Source organism: Oreochromis niloticus, linkage group LG5, assembly GCF_001858045.2.
Source record: "Oreochromis niloticus isolate F11D_XX linkage group LG5, O_niloticus_UMD_NMBU, whole genome shotgun sequence".
Classification (NCBI taxonomy): domain Eukaryota; kingdom Metazoa; phylum Chordata; class Actinopteri; order Cichliformes; family Cichlidae; genus Oreochromis; species Oreochromis niloticus.
The window spans coordinates 33216243-33238486 of NC_031970.2; the positions used below are offsets into that span (position 1 = coordinate 33216243).

Genomic DNA, 22244 nt, shown 5'->3' on the forward strand with positions numbered 1-22244 from the left:
ACTTTTACAATGAAAGATGCTCATATTAAAACAGGCCTAAAATATTAAATAATGAGATTATCGTATGTGTAATTCCAACGGACCAATGAGTGCTCTGCCCCCAAGCTCTGCTTGTTACTCTCTGTAATGTCAATCATACGTATTAGGAATATTCCTGAAAAGGTCATGTAGGGCACACGGCTCCGTCTGTGAGCACAGAGCACCCATCCACCTGTGGTTCAAACCTGTTTGTGAAACACAGCCAATCAGAAGACATTTGGCTTATATGCGGGTGGAATGGAGCTAAAACAGTTTTCTTCATAACAGCTGATACAATGAGGGGCTTCACCACGATCCCTTATAATGTAAATTATGGCTGGTGTTTTCATGGTCCAGGCTGCATCTGCTATTAAAATGCTAGCTGTCACAGTTTTACAAAGTGTGGCACCTTCTCTGAAAGACCAGCTATGATTAAAAGGGATGCAGCATAATTTGCCTTCTGTTGCTGAAAAGGTTTTACAGCAGTAGCACTCATAGTGTAATAAGACTTTTTATTCACCCTGTAGTTTACAGTTTTGGTCATGTAAAAGTAAAGATGTTGAATTTTAATCAGCATGGTGAGAGGTACAAGGACACTTGTTGTATTTCAAAAGTGTGAGACGTGTCTGTGATTCATACAGCATGAGTTTGTTCTTTTTCCCCAAGGGAAAAAAAAAAACATGGTCCCTGGCTTAAAACTAGGGCCTACTTTTTCCCTCTCCCCTTTTAAATCAAGGACTTTTAGAATTTGCAGAGAATTCTGACTGCTCTACCTGCGTTTTCACTAGAAATGACATATGTGCTACAAGTGAAAGCTTCACAGGTGGAGGGCTTTCTCAAAAGGTCATTTCCCTTTTTATTATTGTCCTTGTTATTGCTAACGTCACTCATGCACACAGCATCAAGAAAAGCGGTCTCTTCATCTGCGGAAATTTTAATCGGTGGGTTGTAAGCTAACCCCAAAGACCCCACCTACAGGCACAAGACTGTAGGATTCCCATTTATACATGCTTCAAAATATTCTTCCTTAGTTAGTGGGCTCATGCTTTTTAATACTAAATAACCTTACATCAACAACTTCACAACTCACCACCGGAAATTTAAAACTTCTCGGGATCAACTTTAAGATGGCTTTAACCATTAAAAAACAACTTGAAATGCTCTTTGTTGAGGTCTTTCATAGTCTTAACCCAATGCATGTGTTTATTGTTGAACTGATTTTTGTGGCAGTAGAAGTCTCACTTGGTTTCTCTCAGTTTAATAACAGTGAAATTCAGTAATCGATTGAATTGACTGAGGAAAATGTAGTTTCTTACATTTGGCTTCATTGGAAAACTGTGAAAATGGTAAATTTCTTGCCTTTAATAGGTCCAGTAGCATTCATGGCACACTATACTTCAGCTAGTTTGTTTACAGAACGAAATTGCCTACGATGGACCTTACAGGTTTGAAGGGAATTCATTTAGACAATGAATTCTCCATGAAAACAGTACACCGTAAAAAAAAAATTGTAATATAAAAGTATTGTACTGTGTATTTTATAGTTTTGTACTGTTTTTCTAGAATATCATTAAATTTACATAAATAGACTGTGATTTTACATTTCAAATGTAAAATAACATAAAATCACTGTAAATGTAATAAAACATAATTTTCTTGTTTTTTAAATATATTTGTCTGTACATATGCATATTTAGATTGTTAAAATACATTCACAAATGTATCATAATTTCACAAATATTTGTTTGTTATTTGAAAGATTGAACTGTTAAATTGAAATGTAATACTATGGAAAAATATATAAAATGATTCTTATAAACTTTTTTTACATCAAATAATGTTATTTAGGGCGATCGTGGCTCAAGAGTTGGCAGTTCGTCTTGTAATCAGAAGGTTGCCGGTTCGAGCCCCAGCTCAGACAGTCTCGGTCGTTGTGTCCTTGGGCAAGACACTTCATCTACCGCCTACTGGTGATGGCCAGAGGGGCCGATGGTGCGATATGGCAGCCTCGCTTCTGTCAGTCTGGCCCAGGGCAGCTGTGGCTACTACTGTAGCTGCCTCCACCAGTGTGTGAATGTGAGAGTGAATGAATAGCGGAATTGTAAAACGCTTTGAGGGTCTCGAAAAGCGCTATATAAATGCAATCCATTATTGTTTAAACCAACTGTTAACTGTATATTTCTGTACATTTCAGTATTATTATTCATATTGCTGCATTCATTGACCTTGTTTATAGGTAATTTCATTGTTTAATCACATTAAAATGTTCCTAATTTAATGTTTAAAAGCAGTTGAAAAAGGCAGAATCCCATGTAAAATTAGGGCAACAAACTGTATTGTCATTACTGAAAATAACTGTATTTTTATGAGAAAGTTATTTTCTGTTATTTTATGGTAGTATTTTGGCGCCCCAGCTGCCGGAATATTACTGTTTTTTTAGGATTTTTTTTTTTTTACAGTGTAGCGCATTTCCTCAGTCTGATCTAGCTTTTCACGCAGTATTCAGTGAAATATAAAAAAAGATATTAAGTCTACTCTTTTATTTTTCTCATTTTACTATTTTCTTATTAATATAACAGGAAAAGCATTCAATACGTTGTGTATGTATCTGTCTTGTGTTGCCTTTGGAAAGTCCTGGGTTCAAATTCTCCTCAGGTCTTTGTCCGCTCCTATAATATTACTACTGCTAACACTACTACAAATAATAATAATATAGAAAAGAAATGAATGGGTGCCCTTGGAACCAGCTTTGCACCTTTTTTTAATGATCCGTTTTTGTACTGTTTAAGGTACAAAAGTTGTCACCTCAGGTTATAGACTGGTCTCTGTAAGGTACAAACCACAAGCCAATACTTACAAGTAACTCCTGTCAAGGGCATAACAGCAGTTCTTCAGTGCCAAGCTGTTGCAGCCCTGAAGGCACAAAAAGAGTATAGCTTAGAAGAGCTGTCCATTCTCTTTGGAAAATTTGTATTCCAAGAAACCAGCAATGGATTGTTAATACATTTCCTTCATATTATACCACATCAAAAGCAAAGTGCGAGATACTTGAAAGTCAAAGTACACTGGTTTGAGTATCAAATTGTCTGTTTCCATCAAGAAGAACATTTTAGATGCTAAAAAGTAAATCTGACCAAAGTGCTGTTTATTTTGCAGAGTGACTATATTTTTTAGATTTCATTTTCACGCCGATTATCACGTGCTTCCTCTTTCTTTCCTCCCTGCTTTCGCTCCACTCAGTATGTACAACCACATTTCCATAGGCTTTCCTTAGCTCTGCAGACCTGCCTCAACATGCGACCAGTGGGATTGATTATTTATCATATTTTCCATGGGCCGGTCTTGAGGAAAGGGAGAAAAATTACCCAGGCAGCACATTTGAACAAGAATAGAAATTCACAGCTCGGAACGCAGTTTGTCTACAAAGTAGATAGTTCTTTACGTTTCTATTTGTTTTTGCAGCTCATTGCTCCTCGGGTCATGTTCTCAGTGTGCCTCCATCACTCAGTGTTTGATATTTTTGTCAATAAATCAGCGCAAAGCACCCTGTGTCAGACATGCTCCCTGGGTCTCAGCTTGGCCCGAGCGAATACATATTTATTCTTGGAAGCCAATATGAAATTGTTTGATTTTTTTGAGCTGGCTGCTCACAGCATTTCTGTTTGATTTACTGAATCCAAAGGTCACAACAGGAGAGCATTATCTGCCTCATTTATGCGTGTGTTTCTGTGATTTCCGACTTCTCTGTTATCAACCGAGGTGGCAAAATAAAATTCCAGGGCGTAATGTAAAGTAATATAAGCAAAGGTGTATATTAATGTCAGTCTGAATAACCTGAAAATATTTATTTTTTCATCCACTCATTTTATCGTTAAGGGTTGATTTGCTTATTAAAATGTTTCCGAGCCTTTCCCCCACGAGTGAGCAGAGAAGATCGAGCAGATAAAAATGTTTATATACTCAGCTGAATCATCTTCAGCTATTACGCACTCTTGAAGCAATTAGCGCAATGAGCTTATTTGGCCTCGATTTCCCCTTTCAAGCAAAGTACAGGTTACCCTACCTTGTCATTGACAGCTCTTGGGAAGAAATACCTGCAGACTCTAAAATTCATCATGCCGATATAATCTTTTTTTTCGTCAGTCCACTTGTAACACTAGCCCATGAATCACTCAAACATAAAAAGGACATCCTACTCATAGACTGACCGGTGTTGTGTCTGCACATGACAGATAACTTAGCAAAGAGTCAGTTTTAAATAACAGTATGTTCAGGCACTTTGTCACTGGCAGGCTGTTGCAAACACATCATTTGCTCCTCGAGTCTGACAGGCATAATACTGTGTTTCTCACCAAAAAGGTGATTCCCAAAGAGCTATTAGCCAAAATGTTGGTATATCTTGGCACAGTGTGCATTGTGACTTGTAAAGATTTGGGGAAACTGGACAAGAGAAAGAACAAGATGTGGCAAGTGAATAGTATCTATAGTATCCTGACACAGGACCTGAGAGATGCATTTGGCCCTTCACCTATATATGTTTGCTGAAGCCTCATGAGAAACGTTCTCAGTGGCTGTCAAGAAGCCATTTTTAAGCAACAGAAATGGGGAAAAAAGGCTGAGGTTCATCAAAATTAGTAGTAACAGGTCTTATGGAGTGAGGAATCCAAATTTTGAAATTGTTGTATGTGTATGTATGTATACTTCATTGATCCCCGTGGGGAAATTCCTCTCTGCATTTAACCCATTCACTCAGTGAAGCAGTGGGCAGCTACCAATCCAGCGCCCGGGGACCAGTGTGTAGGGACGGTACCTTGCTAAGTGGTACCTCAGGGTAGCCGTTCAGTGGATTCAGACCCCGACCTTCCGATCATGGGGGCACCACTCTACCTTCTGAGCTATCCCTGCCCTGTTGGTTCAGACAGAGGAGGCCAGAAGACAGAAGGAGAGCAGTGAGTGCCTACAGCCATCTGTAAAACATGGTGGAGGCTCTGTCATGGTTTGGAGCCATATTTCAGCCAGCGGTGTTGGACACCTTGTCTTGAATAGTCCTTGAATATTTGTTGATCTTGAAAACTTTGATTGGCAATGATGGCAATGATCCCAAACACACTGCCAATGCAGTAAAAGCACACAACGTCCAGAGCCCTGTCCTGAATATTACTGAAGCAGTGTGGGACAGAAAATGGGACAAAAAGATGTCTAAAAAACTGAATGTTCTTCAAGAAACCTAGAGAGCTATTCCTGAAGACTATTTAAGGAATAGTCTTGCCTAAGAGAGTTCAGCTTGTGTGAAATAATAAAGGGTCTCATACCAAATACTGACTTTGAGCCTTATGAGAATTGAACAAACTCTGTTTTTGCCTTATATATTGTATTTCAGTGTACTATGCCTACACTTATGCCAATAATTCATGCAGTTCCCATTTTCCTGGTGAAATAAAAATAAAATGGGGGTCGGTTCAAGGCATCTGCACAGTACTATATATGATTTTATATGACATATTAAATATATATGTTTGTCTTTTTCTTTTTTAAATGTATTAATTCCCCAATCACAGCCCCCAAATAAAGCCCCTCTTCCCCACTTTCATTGACCACAGAGAGCTCCTGTATCAAAGGAAAATGTAGTTCACAAAAGTAAGTCACCAGCTGTTTCACTCATGCAACAACAAGGCCATCATTCCTCTGTGTAGCTGTTGTTTTAGTCATGTTTTTGTCTAGCTCTCTAATCAGACTGCCAGCCTAATGCTTTTTCCAAGGCGAGATTCTTGTGTATCACAATATTATTGCATTTCAGAAATGGCTTATAGCATGTTGATATAATCGCCACATGTTGTAGAGCGATAAGGCTGCAGGTAAAGATCCCTCTCTACGGCGCTGCGCCCCTCGCCCTATCACCGTCCCGCCCGACCCCGGTGGCCTGTTGTGTGTCCAATTAATATGTGCATTTAAGCTATTGTGCTGTCAATACTGTGCTGACCCTACAGCAAATCTGTTCTGCTTCAGCTAAGATAATTGTTATCTTTTGAAGCGTGCAAATAGATTTTTCGAATAGATTCTAAAGCCTTCATTCAAAAAGAATTAAATGGAGAAAGAAAAAAGAGAGAAAGTTGAAATGGTTTGAGAAATGAAATCTTATCAGAGCCAGAGCTAGTCCCTTTGATTCCTGACATCATTGTTCATTCAGTTAATTACTAAAGAAGTCATAAAGAAATGGGCTGTTTTCAGTTTTGTCTCTCTTCTCAGACGGACCATCATGGAAGATGGAACTCTTCGTATCACCAATATCTCCAAATCGGATGGAGGCAGGTACACATGTGTGGCCAGAAACCGTTTTGGTACTTCCAGCAGCACAGGGTCACTGGTGGTAAAAGGTATTCTTTTCTATTTTTTCTTTTTTTAGTGTACCTTCTAAGCCAAGGGTTTAAACTTTTGTTAGAGGGAAAAAAATAGTAGCTCAAGCATGAAATGGATAATGAAATATATAGCCGTTTTATGTTCCTGCCGCTTTGACAGACATATAAGTCATCCGAGGTTTTGTCAGCTCTGAGTTATTGTTCATGTAGCAGAGTGGGGCAAACCACTGACGTCTATAGCTGTGAGTGAAGAATATTTTCATTTAATTTAAAAAGAGCTCCTGTAGCATTTTCAGATTTGGGGTTGTTAAATGATGATTATTATGGAGAACGAGAGTGAGAGAGTCATTTTATTTCTTTCTAGTTGACACTGTGATTGCAGCGTCTTTAATTATTCATTACTGAGTTATGGGCGGCTTTTGCTTTTTAAGTGAAGTTATTTAAGGTCGCTTAATTACACTGCTAGACCAAAATCTGTCTCGCGATTCTGGGCAAAATAAGCTTCATTACCTTATTCATTTGGCTGATAGCGGCACCGTGCTGCATATAGTAACAAGTCAATGTGTTTTTCTCCCCAAGAGCCCACAAAGATCATAGTTCCACCCTTGAGCTTGGATGCCAGCGTGGGACAGAGCATCGTGTTGCCCTGTGAGGTGTCTAGTGATTCGTCCCTGAGCCCCATCTTCAAGTGGTTTTTCAACGGCAAAGCTATCGACTTCAACAGACAGGAGCACTTTGAGATGATTGGAGGAGTATGTATACATAAGAAATTAATACAAAGTCTGAGTGATACGGTACGATGGTTAGCTTTTTTGCTTTGCGTTTGATGAAAATACACCACGTCTGTATCTGTCACAAACATGGTGGATCCAGTAAAATCCAAATCAATTTCAACATACACTGGAAGGAATAATTATTTGATCCCTGAATTTGTAAGTTTTCTGACTTTTGAAGATAGGAACAGTCTCTCATTTTTATGAACAGAGGCAGAGTATCAGACATACATCCAGAAAAAACATAGTCCATAAAAGCTATAAATTGATTTGCATTCATTGAATGAAATAAGCTAGTCATTATTCTGTTTTCCACAGAGTGGCTGTGTGCCCATGTGGCACAGTCAATCCCGTATATTTCTGATCCCAAGTTGTTATGTATATAAAGCACACCTGTACACAGAGTCAGTTTCATCATCATCACGGGCAAGACCAAAGAGCAGTGCGAGGACGTCAGGGACAAGATTATAGACCTGCACCTAACTGGCTTCATTATTCAGCCTCAGAGGTTTCCACCTGGAAAATATATATATATGTATACAGCTCATATACCTCTATCAATTCTGTTTTAACAAATGGAAATATAAAAATGGCAACGCGTGGTTTTAGGAGGACCTACATGTGTCAAAATATCCCCATCACTGCCCACACAGGCCCCACATCTTGACACATGTTATTGCAGTGAGTCAGGAAACGCTATTGTCCTATTTTCCAGCACTGACATGCATCAACTCATCATAACAGCAGCAGCTTAATAACTGTTGCTCCCTTGGCTACTTCTGTATAGGTTACAGCCATCAAATGACAGAGTACTGCATGATGCAGTGTGTTGCCATTTAACTTTTTAAAAAAATATATTATTTACCCATAAAAATGTCAGCTAATGACTATATTTCATGATCATACTACACAATTATCAGGCACATGCCTGCAACTCTGTAAATTGTTGTTCCGTACCAATTAGACAAACATGATTAAATATGTAAATATGTTGATAATCTTCTGTTCAAATTTTAAGCCAGGAAATTGAAATTGGTTGAGAAGAAATAGTAGCTGGCTGACCGGCTGACAAAAACACATACGTTTGCTTCTAAAACTCACTAATTATATTGGGTTAATAAAATAATATGTAGCGATTGGTGAGCTCAGGCAATCTGTATGATAAACTCAGTTAACCTCTTCGTACCTATAGCGTTATAGTCAATGAATAAATTCACATGTAGTATTTTTTCTGTAATGTTAAGCTTTTATGGTCCTGGGATTTAAAAAAAAAGGTTTTGAATTCCCTTCAGTGTTTGTGCTAAACTAGGCTAAATGCCTCCCAGCCCGTCTCTGAGACAAGTGAGTGGTATCACTCTTTTCTCTGGATTCTATGCTAATTAAGCGCATTTCTCACCCTGTCAAATTATTCCTTAAGGTTGTATACACTGAACTGGTTCTGTGAGAACATAAAGGCACCAGGGGAACTGGTATTTGTAGGCTAGCTCCATTTTAAACCCACGTAAAAGCTGTGTACATTTAATTCAGACGCCAACAGATGTTACTGTGAGTCGTGACAAGGCAGCCTACAAGCATGGATGAGACTCTCCTCTAGCCCAGAGGCGATCTTAGTGCAAATCAATCAATTTGCACCTTCACAAAGGAGCCAAAATTTTTGTGATTGCAAGATTTATGCTTTGTCTGGTTGATCATAGCAGGGCCACTGAAGCTGCGGTAAAACACTAACATTTCACAGTGAGCGTAATGACAACAGATGTTTGACTTTCCTTTAAAAATATTCAAACAAAGAGTTTCTGTATTTCTCTGGAAAAAAAAACAAGTGTGTGTGGTGTGTGTGCACAAGCAGCAACAAATTGAAAAAAGCATCTCTGAAAATTATTCTTGGAGCCACTCAGCCGAGTTGTAAGGTTAAAGTGTAAATACAACAAATACTGAAAACACTGAAAACAAGTCAATTTTGTGTAGCCTTTCTTTCAACATAAAACCAAATTAATTTGTTTTGCCATTTTTTTTCCTAAAGTCTTGTGGTTGATTATTCCAAGCTCCTTTTGTGGAGGATTTACAGCACAGGGCTGAGAAAGAAACTGAATGTGCTCCTGAGGATTTCCTATACGTCTTTTCTTTTTTCACTTTGACTTTGCTGCTTTTGGTGGAGGTTTTTTCTTCTCCGAGACTTTCAGTCGTATATGTCTCTGTCATCAGGGATTTGCGGGTGACCTGATGGTGAGGAACATTCAGCTAAAGCATTCTGGGAAGTATGTGTGTATGGTACACACTGAAGTCGACACAGTTTCTGCAGCAGCAGACTTAATTGTCAGAGGTATGCTTTTTCCTCCTTACACTGCTTGTCATTTTGTAGTACTCTGCCTTTCTTGATTTTAGGGCTGTGTTTCTTAAGATGATGATAAGAGCTGTATCACCAACAGTGTTAAGAGGGGGACCTGTTGCATAAATGTCATTACTTATTGATATAATTTCCAACAGAAGTTTTAAATCAGGCGATAAAGCAGAAAAGTCCTCTACATTTGACATTGAGCATTTTAGTGTTAGCAGCATTTTCACTGCTGGTAAACAAGCTTTACTCTGTAAAGACATGTTAGATCCCTTTTCTGATTTCAGAAGGAAAATACTGATGATTTTCAGCACTGAAAGTTGATCTTTTAATACGACACGCCCGCCTGTATTGGCGCGGTTGGCTTGTTGCAGGCAGTGCAGACTCAGGTTGCTCATAGTGCCGTTCGTTGATTGATCGATTTGACTGGCAGACGAGAGCCGGTTCAAATTCAACCAGGAGAATGATGCTGCATGCTGCCAAACGAATGGAGCCCGTCTAGACATAAAGACAGGGCTTTGTAAGCCATCCCCCTGATGGTGTTACACTCAAATTTGTCCCAGTGGCTTTGCTGGAAATATGCCAAAAGAAGGCATTTCTACACAGTGAAAAGATGCAAATCAACAGTATTCTGCATATAAGATCTTTTGTGAAAAAAAACATCCCAATCTAAAGACCTTGCAGTAGCTATGATTAGTGAGTATAATTTGGATTTAACTGTAAGTGGCACAGTGATGTGTTGTTTTTTTTGCGTACTCTGCTTTCTTCTAACAACACAAAGACATGGGGGTTAGGTCAACTTGTGATTGTAATTGGCCGTGCCGTCTTGCTTGAACAGACTTGTTGGATGTTGGCTAAGTGGTTAAAAAAAAACAGATGGGTAATTACGTATATGTGTCAGTTAAATTAGTCCTGTTAAACAGATACTCCTGACATGTGTTACCCAGTTTCCAACTTTCAGGCTGATGACTGCAAAGTCTTTGAGAAAATAAAAGAAGTTAAACTCATTGGCTCTTATATCACAGTTAGCTTGAAGGAAAGAGTAAGTTTTCACAAAAGCTTCAAGGGTATGTAGAAAAACTGTTTTCATCCAAGAAAACATTTTATAAAGTATGTTTTCAAGATTTCATGCCATAAACGCTACCCTGGGGCAGAGCATTTTTGATGTTTAAACTCAAGGATTATAGATATCCTACATACCCGTCTCTTAGGTTGATGTGCCAGTAGTTTAAGTAGAGACAAAATATGTCTGTGACCCGCACACAATAGGCTTTATTCAACAACGCTGGGTTCAGGGTGCTTGCTTCCACACAACCTTCAGAGATATAACGGTGTCCGCAGCTCCAGACACTTCCTTTGTCTCTTTTTATTGCATTTTTATTATGTGTTAGCATAGCTTATGCATATGTTATGCGCCTTATAGGCTTTGCCAGGGAGAACTGTGGGATGAGAGACAGACTGTGTCAAGCTTGCTCATATTTATTCTCGAGCTTCATGTGAGTTTAAATCTGTCAAAACCTTAAACCAAGTGTGCAGACTCAAGTTCAAATTCCATTTGAATTTGAAAATATCCATCACAACCATAACCTATTACACAAAGGAAATACATGACAAAAATAAAGTGCAAAGGTTAGACTAGGCATAGAAAGAATGGTCTGGGATAATCTGAAACGTTCAGATTAACAATGCAGGGAGTCTGCCACCAATGTAGATTATGCAGGTTTTCCATATTGTATGTTTATATGCATAATCCAAAACCAGTGTTGTTGATGCTCAATCATCTTCCTACAGAAGTAGTTAGTTGCATTGAGAGCACAGCGCTACTTTTGCAGATTTGCAGGGCTTAGCAGGAAATCCCATGTTGCTGTGTTCCTGATTTTAGAATCAGAATCAGAATCAGAAGTAACGCACTGAAGTACCAGGGCATCCATACGCGGCGCCATCTTGGATTGGATTTTAGTGAGAAACCAACTGAAAAATCTGCCTTTTTTCCCAAATCCCTGGTAATTAATGTTGTCTTTTGTTATTATTATAGGGGAGAGCGGGGTTAGTTGTCAGACTTTTCACACTGACTAACTTTTACTGAGCACCATACATCACAACGTAATAAATGTTTCACCAAATGAAAGAAGGAAGTCTCGGGCACATATGATGTATTCATTACATTTTCATATCTTATCTCATTACGGAGTTGTAGACTGTTGAATGGAGAATGTGCACTTGTGACAATTTGCCCCATCGGCAGGTAAGTTGTCACACTAGACTAGTAATCGGAAGGTTACCGGTTCGAGCCCCGGCTCGGACAGTCTCGGTCGTTGTGTCCTTGGGCAAGACACTTCACCCGTTGCCTACTGGTGGTGGTCAGAGGGCCCGGTGGCGCCAGTGTCCGGCAGCCTCGCCTCTGTCAGTGCGCCCCAGGGTGGCTGTGGCTACAACATAGCTTGCTATCACCAGTGTGTAAATGTGCGTGTGAATGGGTGAATGACTGGATATGTAAAGCACTTTGGGGTCCTTAGGGACTAGAAAAGCGCTATATAAATACAGGCCATTTACCATTTACCATTATCTTAAAATAAGAACACAAATACTTAATTGTGATTATTGATTTTAATTGTTAAATTCAAACCAAAACTGGAAATTTGAACAATTAATTAACAACAATAAAGCCCTGGCAAGGCTAGTTGCTTCTGGCTTTCTCAGTGACAATGTTGTATGCCACTTTAAAAAGCCTGTAAACCACTCTTTGCTGGCCTTTTCTTTTTCTGCCCACAAAGGCACAAACTTCAGTTCGTGTGCCACACCAAACCGGTAGGCAAGCTTTCTGACCTCACTTGGTGACAGACCAAAATAAATGTCAGCTGACCTAGTAATATACTCAACAAGCTGCTTTTCCAAATCAGGGGAAAAAATCTTCCTTGGCGTTGTATAACCAACCATTGTTGTTGGCATGGCTGTCTGACTTTTAGTTTCTTCTCTGGTAATCTTTTGACAATACCAAGTTAGAGTACGGTAATTTATGTCAAAATCCTTTGCTGTACTTCTGATTGATTTGTTCTGCATCTTTACCTGCCTGACTGCCTTTAACATAATGTCAGGTGGTGTTCTGCCACGCTCTGTCTTTCGTTGATAATTTCGAACCATCTTACTTTCTTCCTTCCTTCCTTAATTCCTGCCTCTCCTTCCTTTCTTCAAAAACCTTATTACAAATACAAATGAATTACAATATCACAATTTTTTGGAGCATTTATTTGTACTGGGGCAAGTTGTCACATGTGACGACTTGCCCCAAAGTTAATGAGACAACTTGCCCCAAACTGACATTTATGCTAATTTTGGCTAAATGTCAGGGTTAGCTCAACATAGCACATCAGCTGAAGTATCAAAAGACACGTTAACGTCTCCTCTATTTTGTGTAAAATAATAATTTGTAACATCTATACCTAACAAAGTTGTACTGAAGAAAATTTAAAGTGATTTATTTTTCCTTTTAGGTCAAAAAAATAAAAAAGATGTGCTCACCTCAGATTAGAGCAGTCTTGACCACATGTGAACAGGAGGTTGACTATAGAAGAAGAAGTCACACAAAGTGGCTATTTCATTTTTGAGATAGAGCCTCTAGTGTTGGAGTTATGAACAGTGTGACAACTTACACCGCTCTCCCCTACTCTACTTTCACTTAGCAAAAAACACTGAACCTCCCTCAGACAGAAAATGCCTATTGAGCAAAATAAGCTCATTCTACTACACAAAACTTGTAAAATTGAATCTTTACTGAAAAACTCATCCAAGGGTCTCAGCCATGCAACATACATATCTTCATAGAAATAAAAACGTATCATACTGTAAGTAGGTACACCTACTTACAGCAGGCTAGACAACATATAATGTTATGCACAATTTTACCTCTGTTTTTCTGGACCTTAGAAAAACAAAGTCTTAACATGGATACATTATCTAGTCCTAGTTTATAAGTATGTCAAAACAAGGTTACTTTAACCTATTGTACAACTAATCTGTGAAACCCAGTGATAAAGAATAAAGCCATTTTTTAAATGTATCTACATATTAAAGCTAAACAAACCTCCTAAAAGAAAAATATTCAGCGACCTGTTTCTCTTTCTTTTGTTGTTTTTCTTGCTGGTGTGAGGCATACATGTCTCCAGAAACTAAATAGGTCAGATTTTGTGATTCAGCTCACTCACTGTTTTCTTCTTCTTCTACTTGGTTTTTTCCACAATTAAAGCATTAAAAATACCCCAGTCTTATATAGAAGTAAACTGATAAAAGAAGTGTAACCTGCGTTCCCACTGATCGGGGATATTCAATGTATTAATTATGATAGTGTCACAGCCTCTTATATCTCCTGTTAGCTGAGTTATGAATAACACCTGCAGTGGAGTCTCAAAGTTGACGTGATCTCATTTGTTTAGGCTGCTGTCGTACAGTGAGGCTGATGCAGGTGTCTTTTCTTGTTGCAGGACCTCCTGGGCCCCCCGAGGGCCTGGTTGTGACTGACATTACTGACACTACTGTGCAACTGTCTTGGGGCTCTGGACCTGACAACCACAGCCCTGTTACTAAGTACATGGTGCAGGCCAGGACCCCCTTCTCTATAGGCTGGCAGACTGTGAGGACAGGTACAAATGCACCACCACCGTCAGGCAGTTATATTTTTATTGAATGTGTGTTTTTTATCATTCAAGGTTCAAAATTCAGTGTTCTTTATTGTGATTATAAATGAACATAATTAAGGCAATGCTCCCTCACATGATACTGGCATAATATAAATACAAAATACAATATTTAAACACAATTTTTTGATGTATTTAAGAGTTAAACCATTTATAACACATTTCACATGTATTACATGTAACAGAGGAAAGCTGAAATGCTCTGCAGCTTTTTCAGTGAATGAAGCTGTTTAGTGAGTTGTGAATAGCTCCACAATAAAAAAGAAGTCTTGATGTAGAAATGCATTAAATTCTTTTTACTCACAGAATTTTATAGTTACATATTTTCCTGGTATTTTTCTCCACGCAGATACGTAGCATAGCTTAGCATCGTTTGCACATAAGTAGCACCGCCCTTTCACTGATCTATAAAAGTGACATATCCTGATGTTTAGTTCACAAGAAATAATGAGGTTTCAAAATTAACCACCTTTCCATTGTAACTTTATTGTCCAAATATATAACACAGGCTGTACCTCTGGGTCCCCCTCAGAACCACAGGGGAGGGCAGCTATTGTTCATTGTACCTTGAAATGTATTTTTTCTAATCAAAATGCACGTGTACTGAGGGCTGATTTACCATCATTAGGTAAATAAATATCAGGTATTCTTGCCACTTTTGGCAATACATGCCTAAAAATCCTCAGTCTTGCAACAGCTTATTAATTGTGGTTATCTAGTTGTTTTACTGTTTAAAATAGCATTGCAAGATGCTGATGCACCTGTGCGATCGACAATAATTATGATGCTTGTAGAGATGCTGACGAGCTGATTAAAACTGGAAATTTCACAGTTTCACTTCATGCATTTCATTGGTATATGAACTACTTATACTTGCTGGGAACCAAATGTGAATGTGCCACGTGAAACTTAAAAACACAAAACACATGTCAATTCTAAATTCTTTAATCCTAGTTCCTGATTCTGTGCCTGGACAGATGATGCATGCCACAGTGAAAGAGCTGAACCCCTGGGTGGATTATGAATTCAGGGTGGTGGCAATCAACAGTGTTGGTGTTGGAGAACCCAGCACGCCATCAAAACAGATTCGAACCAAAGCAGCAGGTACCCTCTCGATTTGTTGTTTCTCTTCATAACAAATTAATCAGTCCCACTTGGAAAATGTAATTTAACTGTTTGATTAGTTCCACTTTTTGTCCGTGCTCCCTGTGATGTTTCAAATCTGTTCTATGTTTTCATGCCACTACTTTGATTACTCAGTTGCGCGCGGGAAGAGTGGAAATTGAGTTACACTTTTAAAGCGCTTTTTAAAGTATCAGCACTAAGCTCTTGTGCACTCTGGAGCATGTGTTGGGTTTAATTAGTGGTTGCATCAAGAGAAACATCTCCCGCTCGCACATGCCATGAGACACGGCCGTGAGCGAGTCTTTTTTTGACTGGTTAGCTGAGTAATTCTATCCCGCTGGTTGAATCACAAGGGAACAAGTTTCCTGTTGAGCCTCACACACGGGGCTGACATATGGCACTCGGCTAATAACGGCGGCGCACACGGGTGGTAATGCCACTGTCAACAAAAACCTAATTCCTCTCCTGTGTGATTAACCCATTTTGTGTAAACAGAAGCTCCACATAGTGCCTGTGATCCCCTTATTTGAACTACTTCTTGCACCTGCGTCAGACATAACAGTCAGAATTGAGGGATGAGCAAGTTTCCTTTTGTGTCTGTTTAGTTCCCAAGGTTGCGCCGATTAACGTGAGTGGTGGCGGAGGAGCTCGAGGAGAACTTGTTATTATGTGGGAGGTAAGAGGATCATGGGCATTTCTGAGTGGGCATTCATTGTGACAGAGTATTCTTCTTTTGATGAGAATGGAATCCTGGCAGGTTACTGCGTCTGCAGCAGTCTGGCTTCAGTGGAATGGCTTTTAATTAAAAGGCAGAGCTTTTCTGATTTGCTGCCTGCTGACTCCCCCTGTTGTGTAAATCAACAAGGAGATACAGAGCCAGTGCAAATTACACGTGTGTAAATCCAGAATTAGGTGACAGCTTTACATTTTTTGGATGTGGGTCAAAGCACGGAGAGGTGCTGGATCCGTTGATTTGCTCAAAACTTTGTTAGACATAAAACACTGTTACTGCTTTACTCTTTTACAGCTGCCTAATTTAATTTCTGCTCACAGTTGTTTGGGTCAAAGGCGTAACTTTTCTGTCCCCATCTCAGCCAGTTCCAGAGGAACAGCAGAGCGGAGAGGACTTTGGCTATGTTGTAGCTTTCCGCCCACTTGGCAGCAGCACCTGGATCCAGACAGTGCTGGCATCACCTGACGCATCCAGATATATTTACAGAAACGACAGCATCGCACCCCTGTCCCTGTTTGAGGTGACAGTGGGAGTCTACAACAATATGGGAGAGGGGCCGTTCAGCCGCGTTGTTAGGGTGTTTTCTGCAGAGGAAGGTGAGCGTCTTCACGTCCTGCAAATATAAATACGTATCCTGTCACTTTTAACTGCAAATAGGGCTTTCATGACAACGGTGTAAAATGTAAAATACGCATTTTGTGTCAATTACCATATTTTTCGGACTATAAGGCACACCGGATTATAGGGCACACTGTCGATGAACGGGTCTGTTTTCATACATAAGGCAAATTATGCGAAACAAAACTGTCAAATAAGTTAAACTTTATTCAACTCATTCACAATTGTTCTCAACTCAACATTGTTCGGTTGTAACACAAAAAATACAGAACAATACACTCACTTTTTCAGTTCATTCCTCTTCCACAAATCCATCAACTTCTTCATCTTCACAGCTGCTCTTATTCCCGTGTTCTACTGCGTGACTGATAGAGTTGGAAACCCGCTTCGTAAGCGTGTCTCTTAACAGCTGACATTTTGGGGTCCTTATACACACACAATACGGTAATATTATGTTGAAGCACAGTACGAATTACTCCGCGAGGCTCCTGACTACGGTAGCTGTAATGCTCCGATAATCCATCAAGTGGTGCGGTTTCGTAGCTTACCAAAGTCGTACTAAAACATTTTTTGACAGAGTTTTCTGCGCCGTGTATCACATAAAATCAGTTCGAGGTCATTAAGCACAACCAGAATTCATACATAAGGCGCACCGGATTATATTTTTTGAGAGAATTGAAGGATTTTAAGTGCGCCATGTAGTCCGAAAAATACGGTACACACAAAAGGCAATATCATAAATAACTATGTAATTGTCTTTAGTTTTTTTTTGCTTTTGCGCATTTATGATTATAGACTCCATTCACTTGTACTTTGAGTTTACAAAAAAATGGTATGAGACATGGACTCAAGATTTTTCGAGGAACAAGACAAGCTGGTGCAAAGGTTAGGAGAGTTTTGCGCTGGAGTGTGTGTCGTTAGTGTGAGGACATGCTCTTGTCTAGTCTAGTCCAGGATCATTGCAACAGAGGGACAGAAAAGAAGAAGAAAAAAAGAGAGTCTGCCCGGAGTCACAGATGATGGAGTAGTACAGAAATAAGTCTCAGAGCAGGTAGCTCAGCAGGCAGTAGTTATGTTGTTCTGTAGTTAACAGGTAAAAATCAAGTGACGCTCATGTCTTATGTAGCTTAGAGAATTACACCTGTGTTTAGTTTTTTTTTAGATTTCCCAAAAGATCTGACAAAAATATATTTTTTATTGTGTAGAAGTAAAAATATGCACATTAATAACCATCCATCCTTTACAGAACCCTCTGAAGCACCTTCGAGAGCGTGGGCCCGTGCGGTGTCAGCCTCAGAGATCGAGGTGTTCTGGGAACCAGTTCCTCCGAGGTCCAACAGTGAGAAGATCGTTGCATATGAGGTAGGAAAACAAAAAAAAGTGAAACATTCAAACAAAGACACAAAATTAATCCCAGATGACTGACAGCACAATAAGCTGGGGCTCATCTGAATATAACCACCAATGGTGACGCTGTCGAAATATTCTGGCATTAAAACACTGCGTGTGCTGGAGTCACAGAGGTCTGTTGACAGCTGTTACAGTCTCTAAGAGAACTCTGCACCCAAGGCTGTCTCAGAGCCGCTATTAAGAAAAAAGGGAGAGAAAATAAATAAGAGAATGTGTGAACATCATACATCACTATCCTGTACAACAAACACTCTCCTGGGATTTAGCTGTGGTAAACCTAGATAAAAATAACACTGTCTCTGAAACCCCAGATATTTTACATGGCAGTGTATACCCAGGTGGCCTAACCTCTGCAGAGATGCTTTGAGGTCGCTGCCAATGTTTGCTACACACATTGTCATAAGACAGGGGTTTCCATGTTTGGAAACAAGACAGAGCTATTTAACGCAGCTTAGAATATTCATGTTTAACACGGGGAAAATCCAATGAAATATTCAGCTTCCTAAGAGTAGAAATGTTTTAAAATATTCAACTTATTATAATGTGAAGCCTATGCAAGTACAAATTTACTGCTCAGTTATAAAATGTATATAATCCTGCTGGTTTTATTGATCATGTGCAAATTATATAATCCAAAAAAACCACACAGACAACAGAAAAAACCCATCTATCCATTTTCTACCGTTTATCTTGGTCCAGGTTGCGGGGTAAGCAGTCTTAGCAGAGATACCCAGCCTCCTTTTGGACGGACACTGAGGCGATTGCAAATGAGCTGACATATGTAATCTCTATAGCATGTCCTGGGTTTGCCCTCGAGCCTCCTCCCGGTAGGACATGCCCAAACCACCTCACCTATGAGGCGCCTATAAGGCATCCTAATCAGAGCTCATTTCCATCCCTCGTAACCAGTTTCCTTCTTTCAGTCACTACCCAGAGTGCCTAGCCATAGGTGAGGGTAGGATCTTGGATCAGCATTGCTTTCACAAACTACTTTACCTGTGATACCAATGTACCAAAATACTCAAATTCCTCTACTTCGCACAGCAGCTCCATCCTAAGACAGAATGCAAGTTGGAAGAAAATAAAAAACAACAATCTTAAATAGGGAGGGGTGTCGTTTAGGTTTTATCCGATACCGGTGCCAAACCGGTACTTTTGAAACGGTGCCGGTGCTTAAACGGTGCTCAAACCGGTGCTTAAAGAATGGAGAACACAAAATTGGTCCAAAAACCTCTCTTGTTCAGCTGTTTTTTTTTGTAAAAAGATAACAATGTTAGCCTTTTCTGCAGCTACAGGGCATATATGGTATCACTCTTGGCTGGAAGCAGTGCTTAAACAATGAAAAAAACACAAACTTTGTCCAAAAACCTCTCATGTTTAACTGTTTTCCACTTTTTCTTTGGTCATTTTAGTCTTTTTGGCCAGGGTAAAGGGAGTATCTGCCATCAAACAAGAAGACAGCCGCATATAACTACGACGGTGTTTGCTAGTTCACCTTACATGCATTAATGTAATAATGTGGTTAGCGTACTCAACGTTAATTACACACGAACAACATGAAGCTACTCACGCAGAGGAGAACGGCTGCTGCTGCCATCATCATCCGTCATCATTTCTGCTACGCTGACAGGGCTAGGGGCCAGGACTCTCCTCTTCGGGTTTTTGGGGGATGTTGCTAACTCTGGGTCCGATAACAGGCACCACACCCGCAGTAGATGTGCACGGTGTGAGGTCTCGCAGCAAGCTATCAAACACGGCGCATTTCTCGGCTTTAAAAAAAACGCTATGCGTCGCCAGGTGTTTCATCAGATTTGAGGTGTTACCTCCTTTGACAGTATCACAGTATTAGCTTAAAGGACTTGTTGCAGGCTGCTGAGTTTGCATCTTTTGCTGTGAAGTACAGCCAGACTTTTGATTGCTTCGCCTTGGGCATTTTTAATCTGTAGCTCTGCTCTAAAAGAACGTACGTACCTGGCCCCGCCTACTATCCTCGGAAACGTAAAATGATTGGCTAGAATTGGCTCAGGAAAAAAAAGCACCGAAATAAAGCACCGAAATGTGCGCTGGTTTTCGGTCTGGTTACTACCGTTTATGTCAGATGGCACCGGACACCGGTACCCATCCCTAATCTTAAACTATCTAACTGTAAAATCTACATCTTTTGGCATTGCTTGTGTCAGCTGGCTTGGCCAGCTTCATCTGAAAAACTGAACAGCAGCCTGTGGGTAGATATTTATATTTAAGTCTCGCAATGACAAACCATTCCTAAAGAGGTCTACTGGGATTTTGTGACATATATTCTAATTAATCTAATTTAGGGCTTAAATTGCCTCTCAAAAGCTGTTTTAGAGGATCATTTGAATTTTAAAGGCTTGGCACAACTCCAGGAAACATACGGTTTAGGGATGCTACAGCATCACACCCGTCAGTGCTGTTATTCTTTAGTGCTTGCAGAATATACAGTAAATACAGCTTCTTATACTTTGGATCATCACACAGTGGAATTTCCTTTAAGGAACTGAATTATTTTATGTTTGTGTTGTTATTTACTTTCAGAACTATATAAAGGGTTACAAGTAAAATCTGCTCAGTTGGAACTCATGGATTGGTTGAAGTAACAGTTCAGGTCAGAAATCTTCTGATTAGACTGAGAAAAAACAGCAGCTGATGGTGGAAAAATATGTGCATGCATTTGACTGAAAACTACATGCACTTTTCCCTCCTGCATTTCTAGGGTCTGACTTCATGTGGACGATAAAGTTTCTTTTGTTTTCAACATCAGGTGCTTACCCAAACCCTGTACATTTGGGTACAAACCCCTCTGGAGTCTAATTTTGAATGTGCTACAACAGCGTTCCAGAGCAAAATTTATGGTTTAAATTATTATGGCTTTGGAGTGGCAGTGGGTTGTTCTGCTTATTTCAGGTTACTGGGAATTAAAGTGGGATTGCACCAGGGGCCTATTAATGTCATAGTGACATTACTGTTATTATACTGATACATCCCATTGCCTAGTTACTGGTTGGTGCTGGTCAGACCATGGTCGGCCATGTCCCTTCAAGCTGTTAGAGCAATGCTCAGGGCAACGACACTTACACACATTGCAATTGCAATCTTTTTGGACTTGACACATTATTATCACTCACACTCAGTTGCCAGTGTATTAGGAGCACTGTGCTAAAGCTAATGCGGTCTAAAACAACAGTTGTAGTTGCTAGAAATTACCCCTGGATAAAGGTCATAATAGTCAGGTGCTCTTATAATTCAGTGAGCGGCTTTGTGTGATCTGTTTAAAGTTTGTGGTGCTGCTTAAATCAGTTGTGTTACACCTAAAAGGTATTTCTGCTTAAATTCTGTTAACCATCCTGTTGAAATAAGTGAGGCTAGACTAAATAAGAGAAACACCTATGAATAAATTGTTTAGGGTTTAGCACATTTGTATCAATAAGTCTTGTGTGACCCCATTGTATATATGTTAATACCTTTGCCTTATATGAGAAAATTGCCCAGTTTGACAACAGGAGGAGACACAAACCCAGACTCAGGGGGTCACCAGCAGAAGATAAATGGTAGGGTTTATGTCAGGAAGGGCAACCAGTGTAAAAACTGTGCCATCTGCTGTAGTGACCCCTTGGGAAGTAAGTGAGCAGCCAAAAGTATATCAACAGGTCTCTGAAATATTTTTTTACAAGACAAAAACTAGACATTGTAACATTTACATTAGATAGTATAGATTGCATTATGTTTAGCTAAGTGGAGCTAATAAATTAGCTGTTGTGTACTAACTATATTCACTCTTTATTAGCTGTGTTTTGTTCTTAACCACCAACATGTAATTCATTCCACTGCATGCTGGACTACTGTTACATGTGAGTGAGTGTTTGTGTCTGCCGTCTGGTGTGAACACGTTTGGTGGTGGTTAAACCAGTAAGTAAAGTGGGGAAAATGACAAGAATGAGCTGTAAAGAGGTGAGGAGAATTGCAAAATGATAACAACTATCTGTTAGCTGATCACATACAAGTCATTATGTGAACCTAACAAAATGTTTATCTAACAAAAATTAGAGCCACTTTCTTTAAATCAGCAGTGCAGGTGCAGAGACAGAGATCTGCTTGGTTTGTGTGTCTTCAGCCTCCCTGTCTGCGGTGTTATTACAGTAACCGACTCTCCGGGCTTTGAAAGCATCA

The 22244-nt window shown here is 39.7% G+C and overlaps 1 protein-coding gene across 4 annotated transcripts in view; it reads left to right on the forward strand.

Annotated features, from left to right (window-relative positions):
• Positions 1-22244, forward strand: part of cntn6 (contactin 6) — a 136799-nt gene that overhangs the window by 98684 nt on the left and 15871 nt on the right. For all 4 annotated transcript variants that reach the window (XM_025907487.1, XM_025907485.1, XM_013270023.3 and 1 more), the window contains 8 exons: positions 6265-6392; positions 6954-7126; positions 9350-9467; positions 13958-14116; positions 15125-15274; positions 15901-15971; positions 16390-16624; positions 17893-18008. In XM_025907487.1, the coding sequence (XP_025763272.1) occupies positions 6265-6392; positions 6954-7126; positions 9350-9467; positions 13958-14116; positions 15125-15274; positions 15901-15971; positions 16390-16624; positions 17893-18008 (1150 nt within the window). The remainder of the gene's footprint in view (positions 1-6264; positions 6393-6953; positions 7127-9349; positions 9468-13957; positions 14117-15124; positions 15275-15900; positions 15972-16389; positions 16625-17892; positions 18009-22244) is intronic.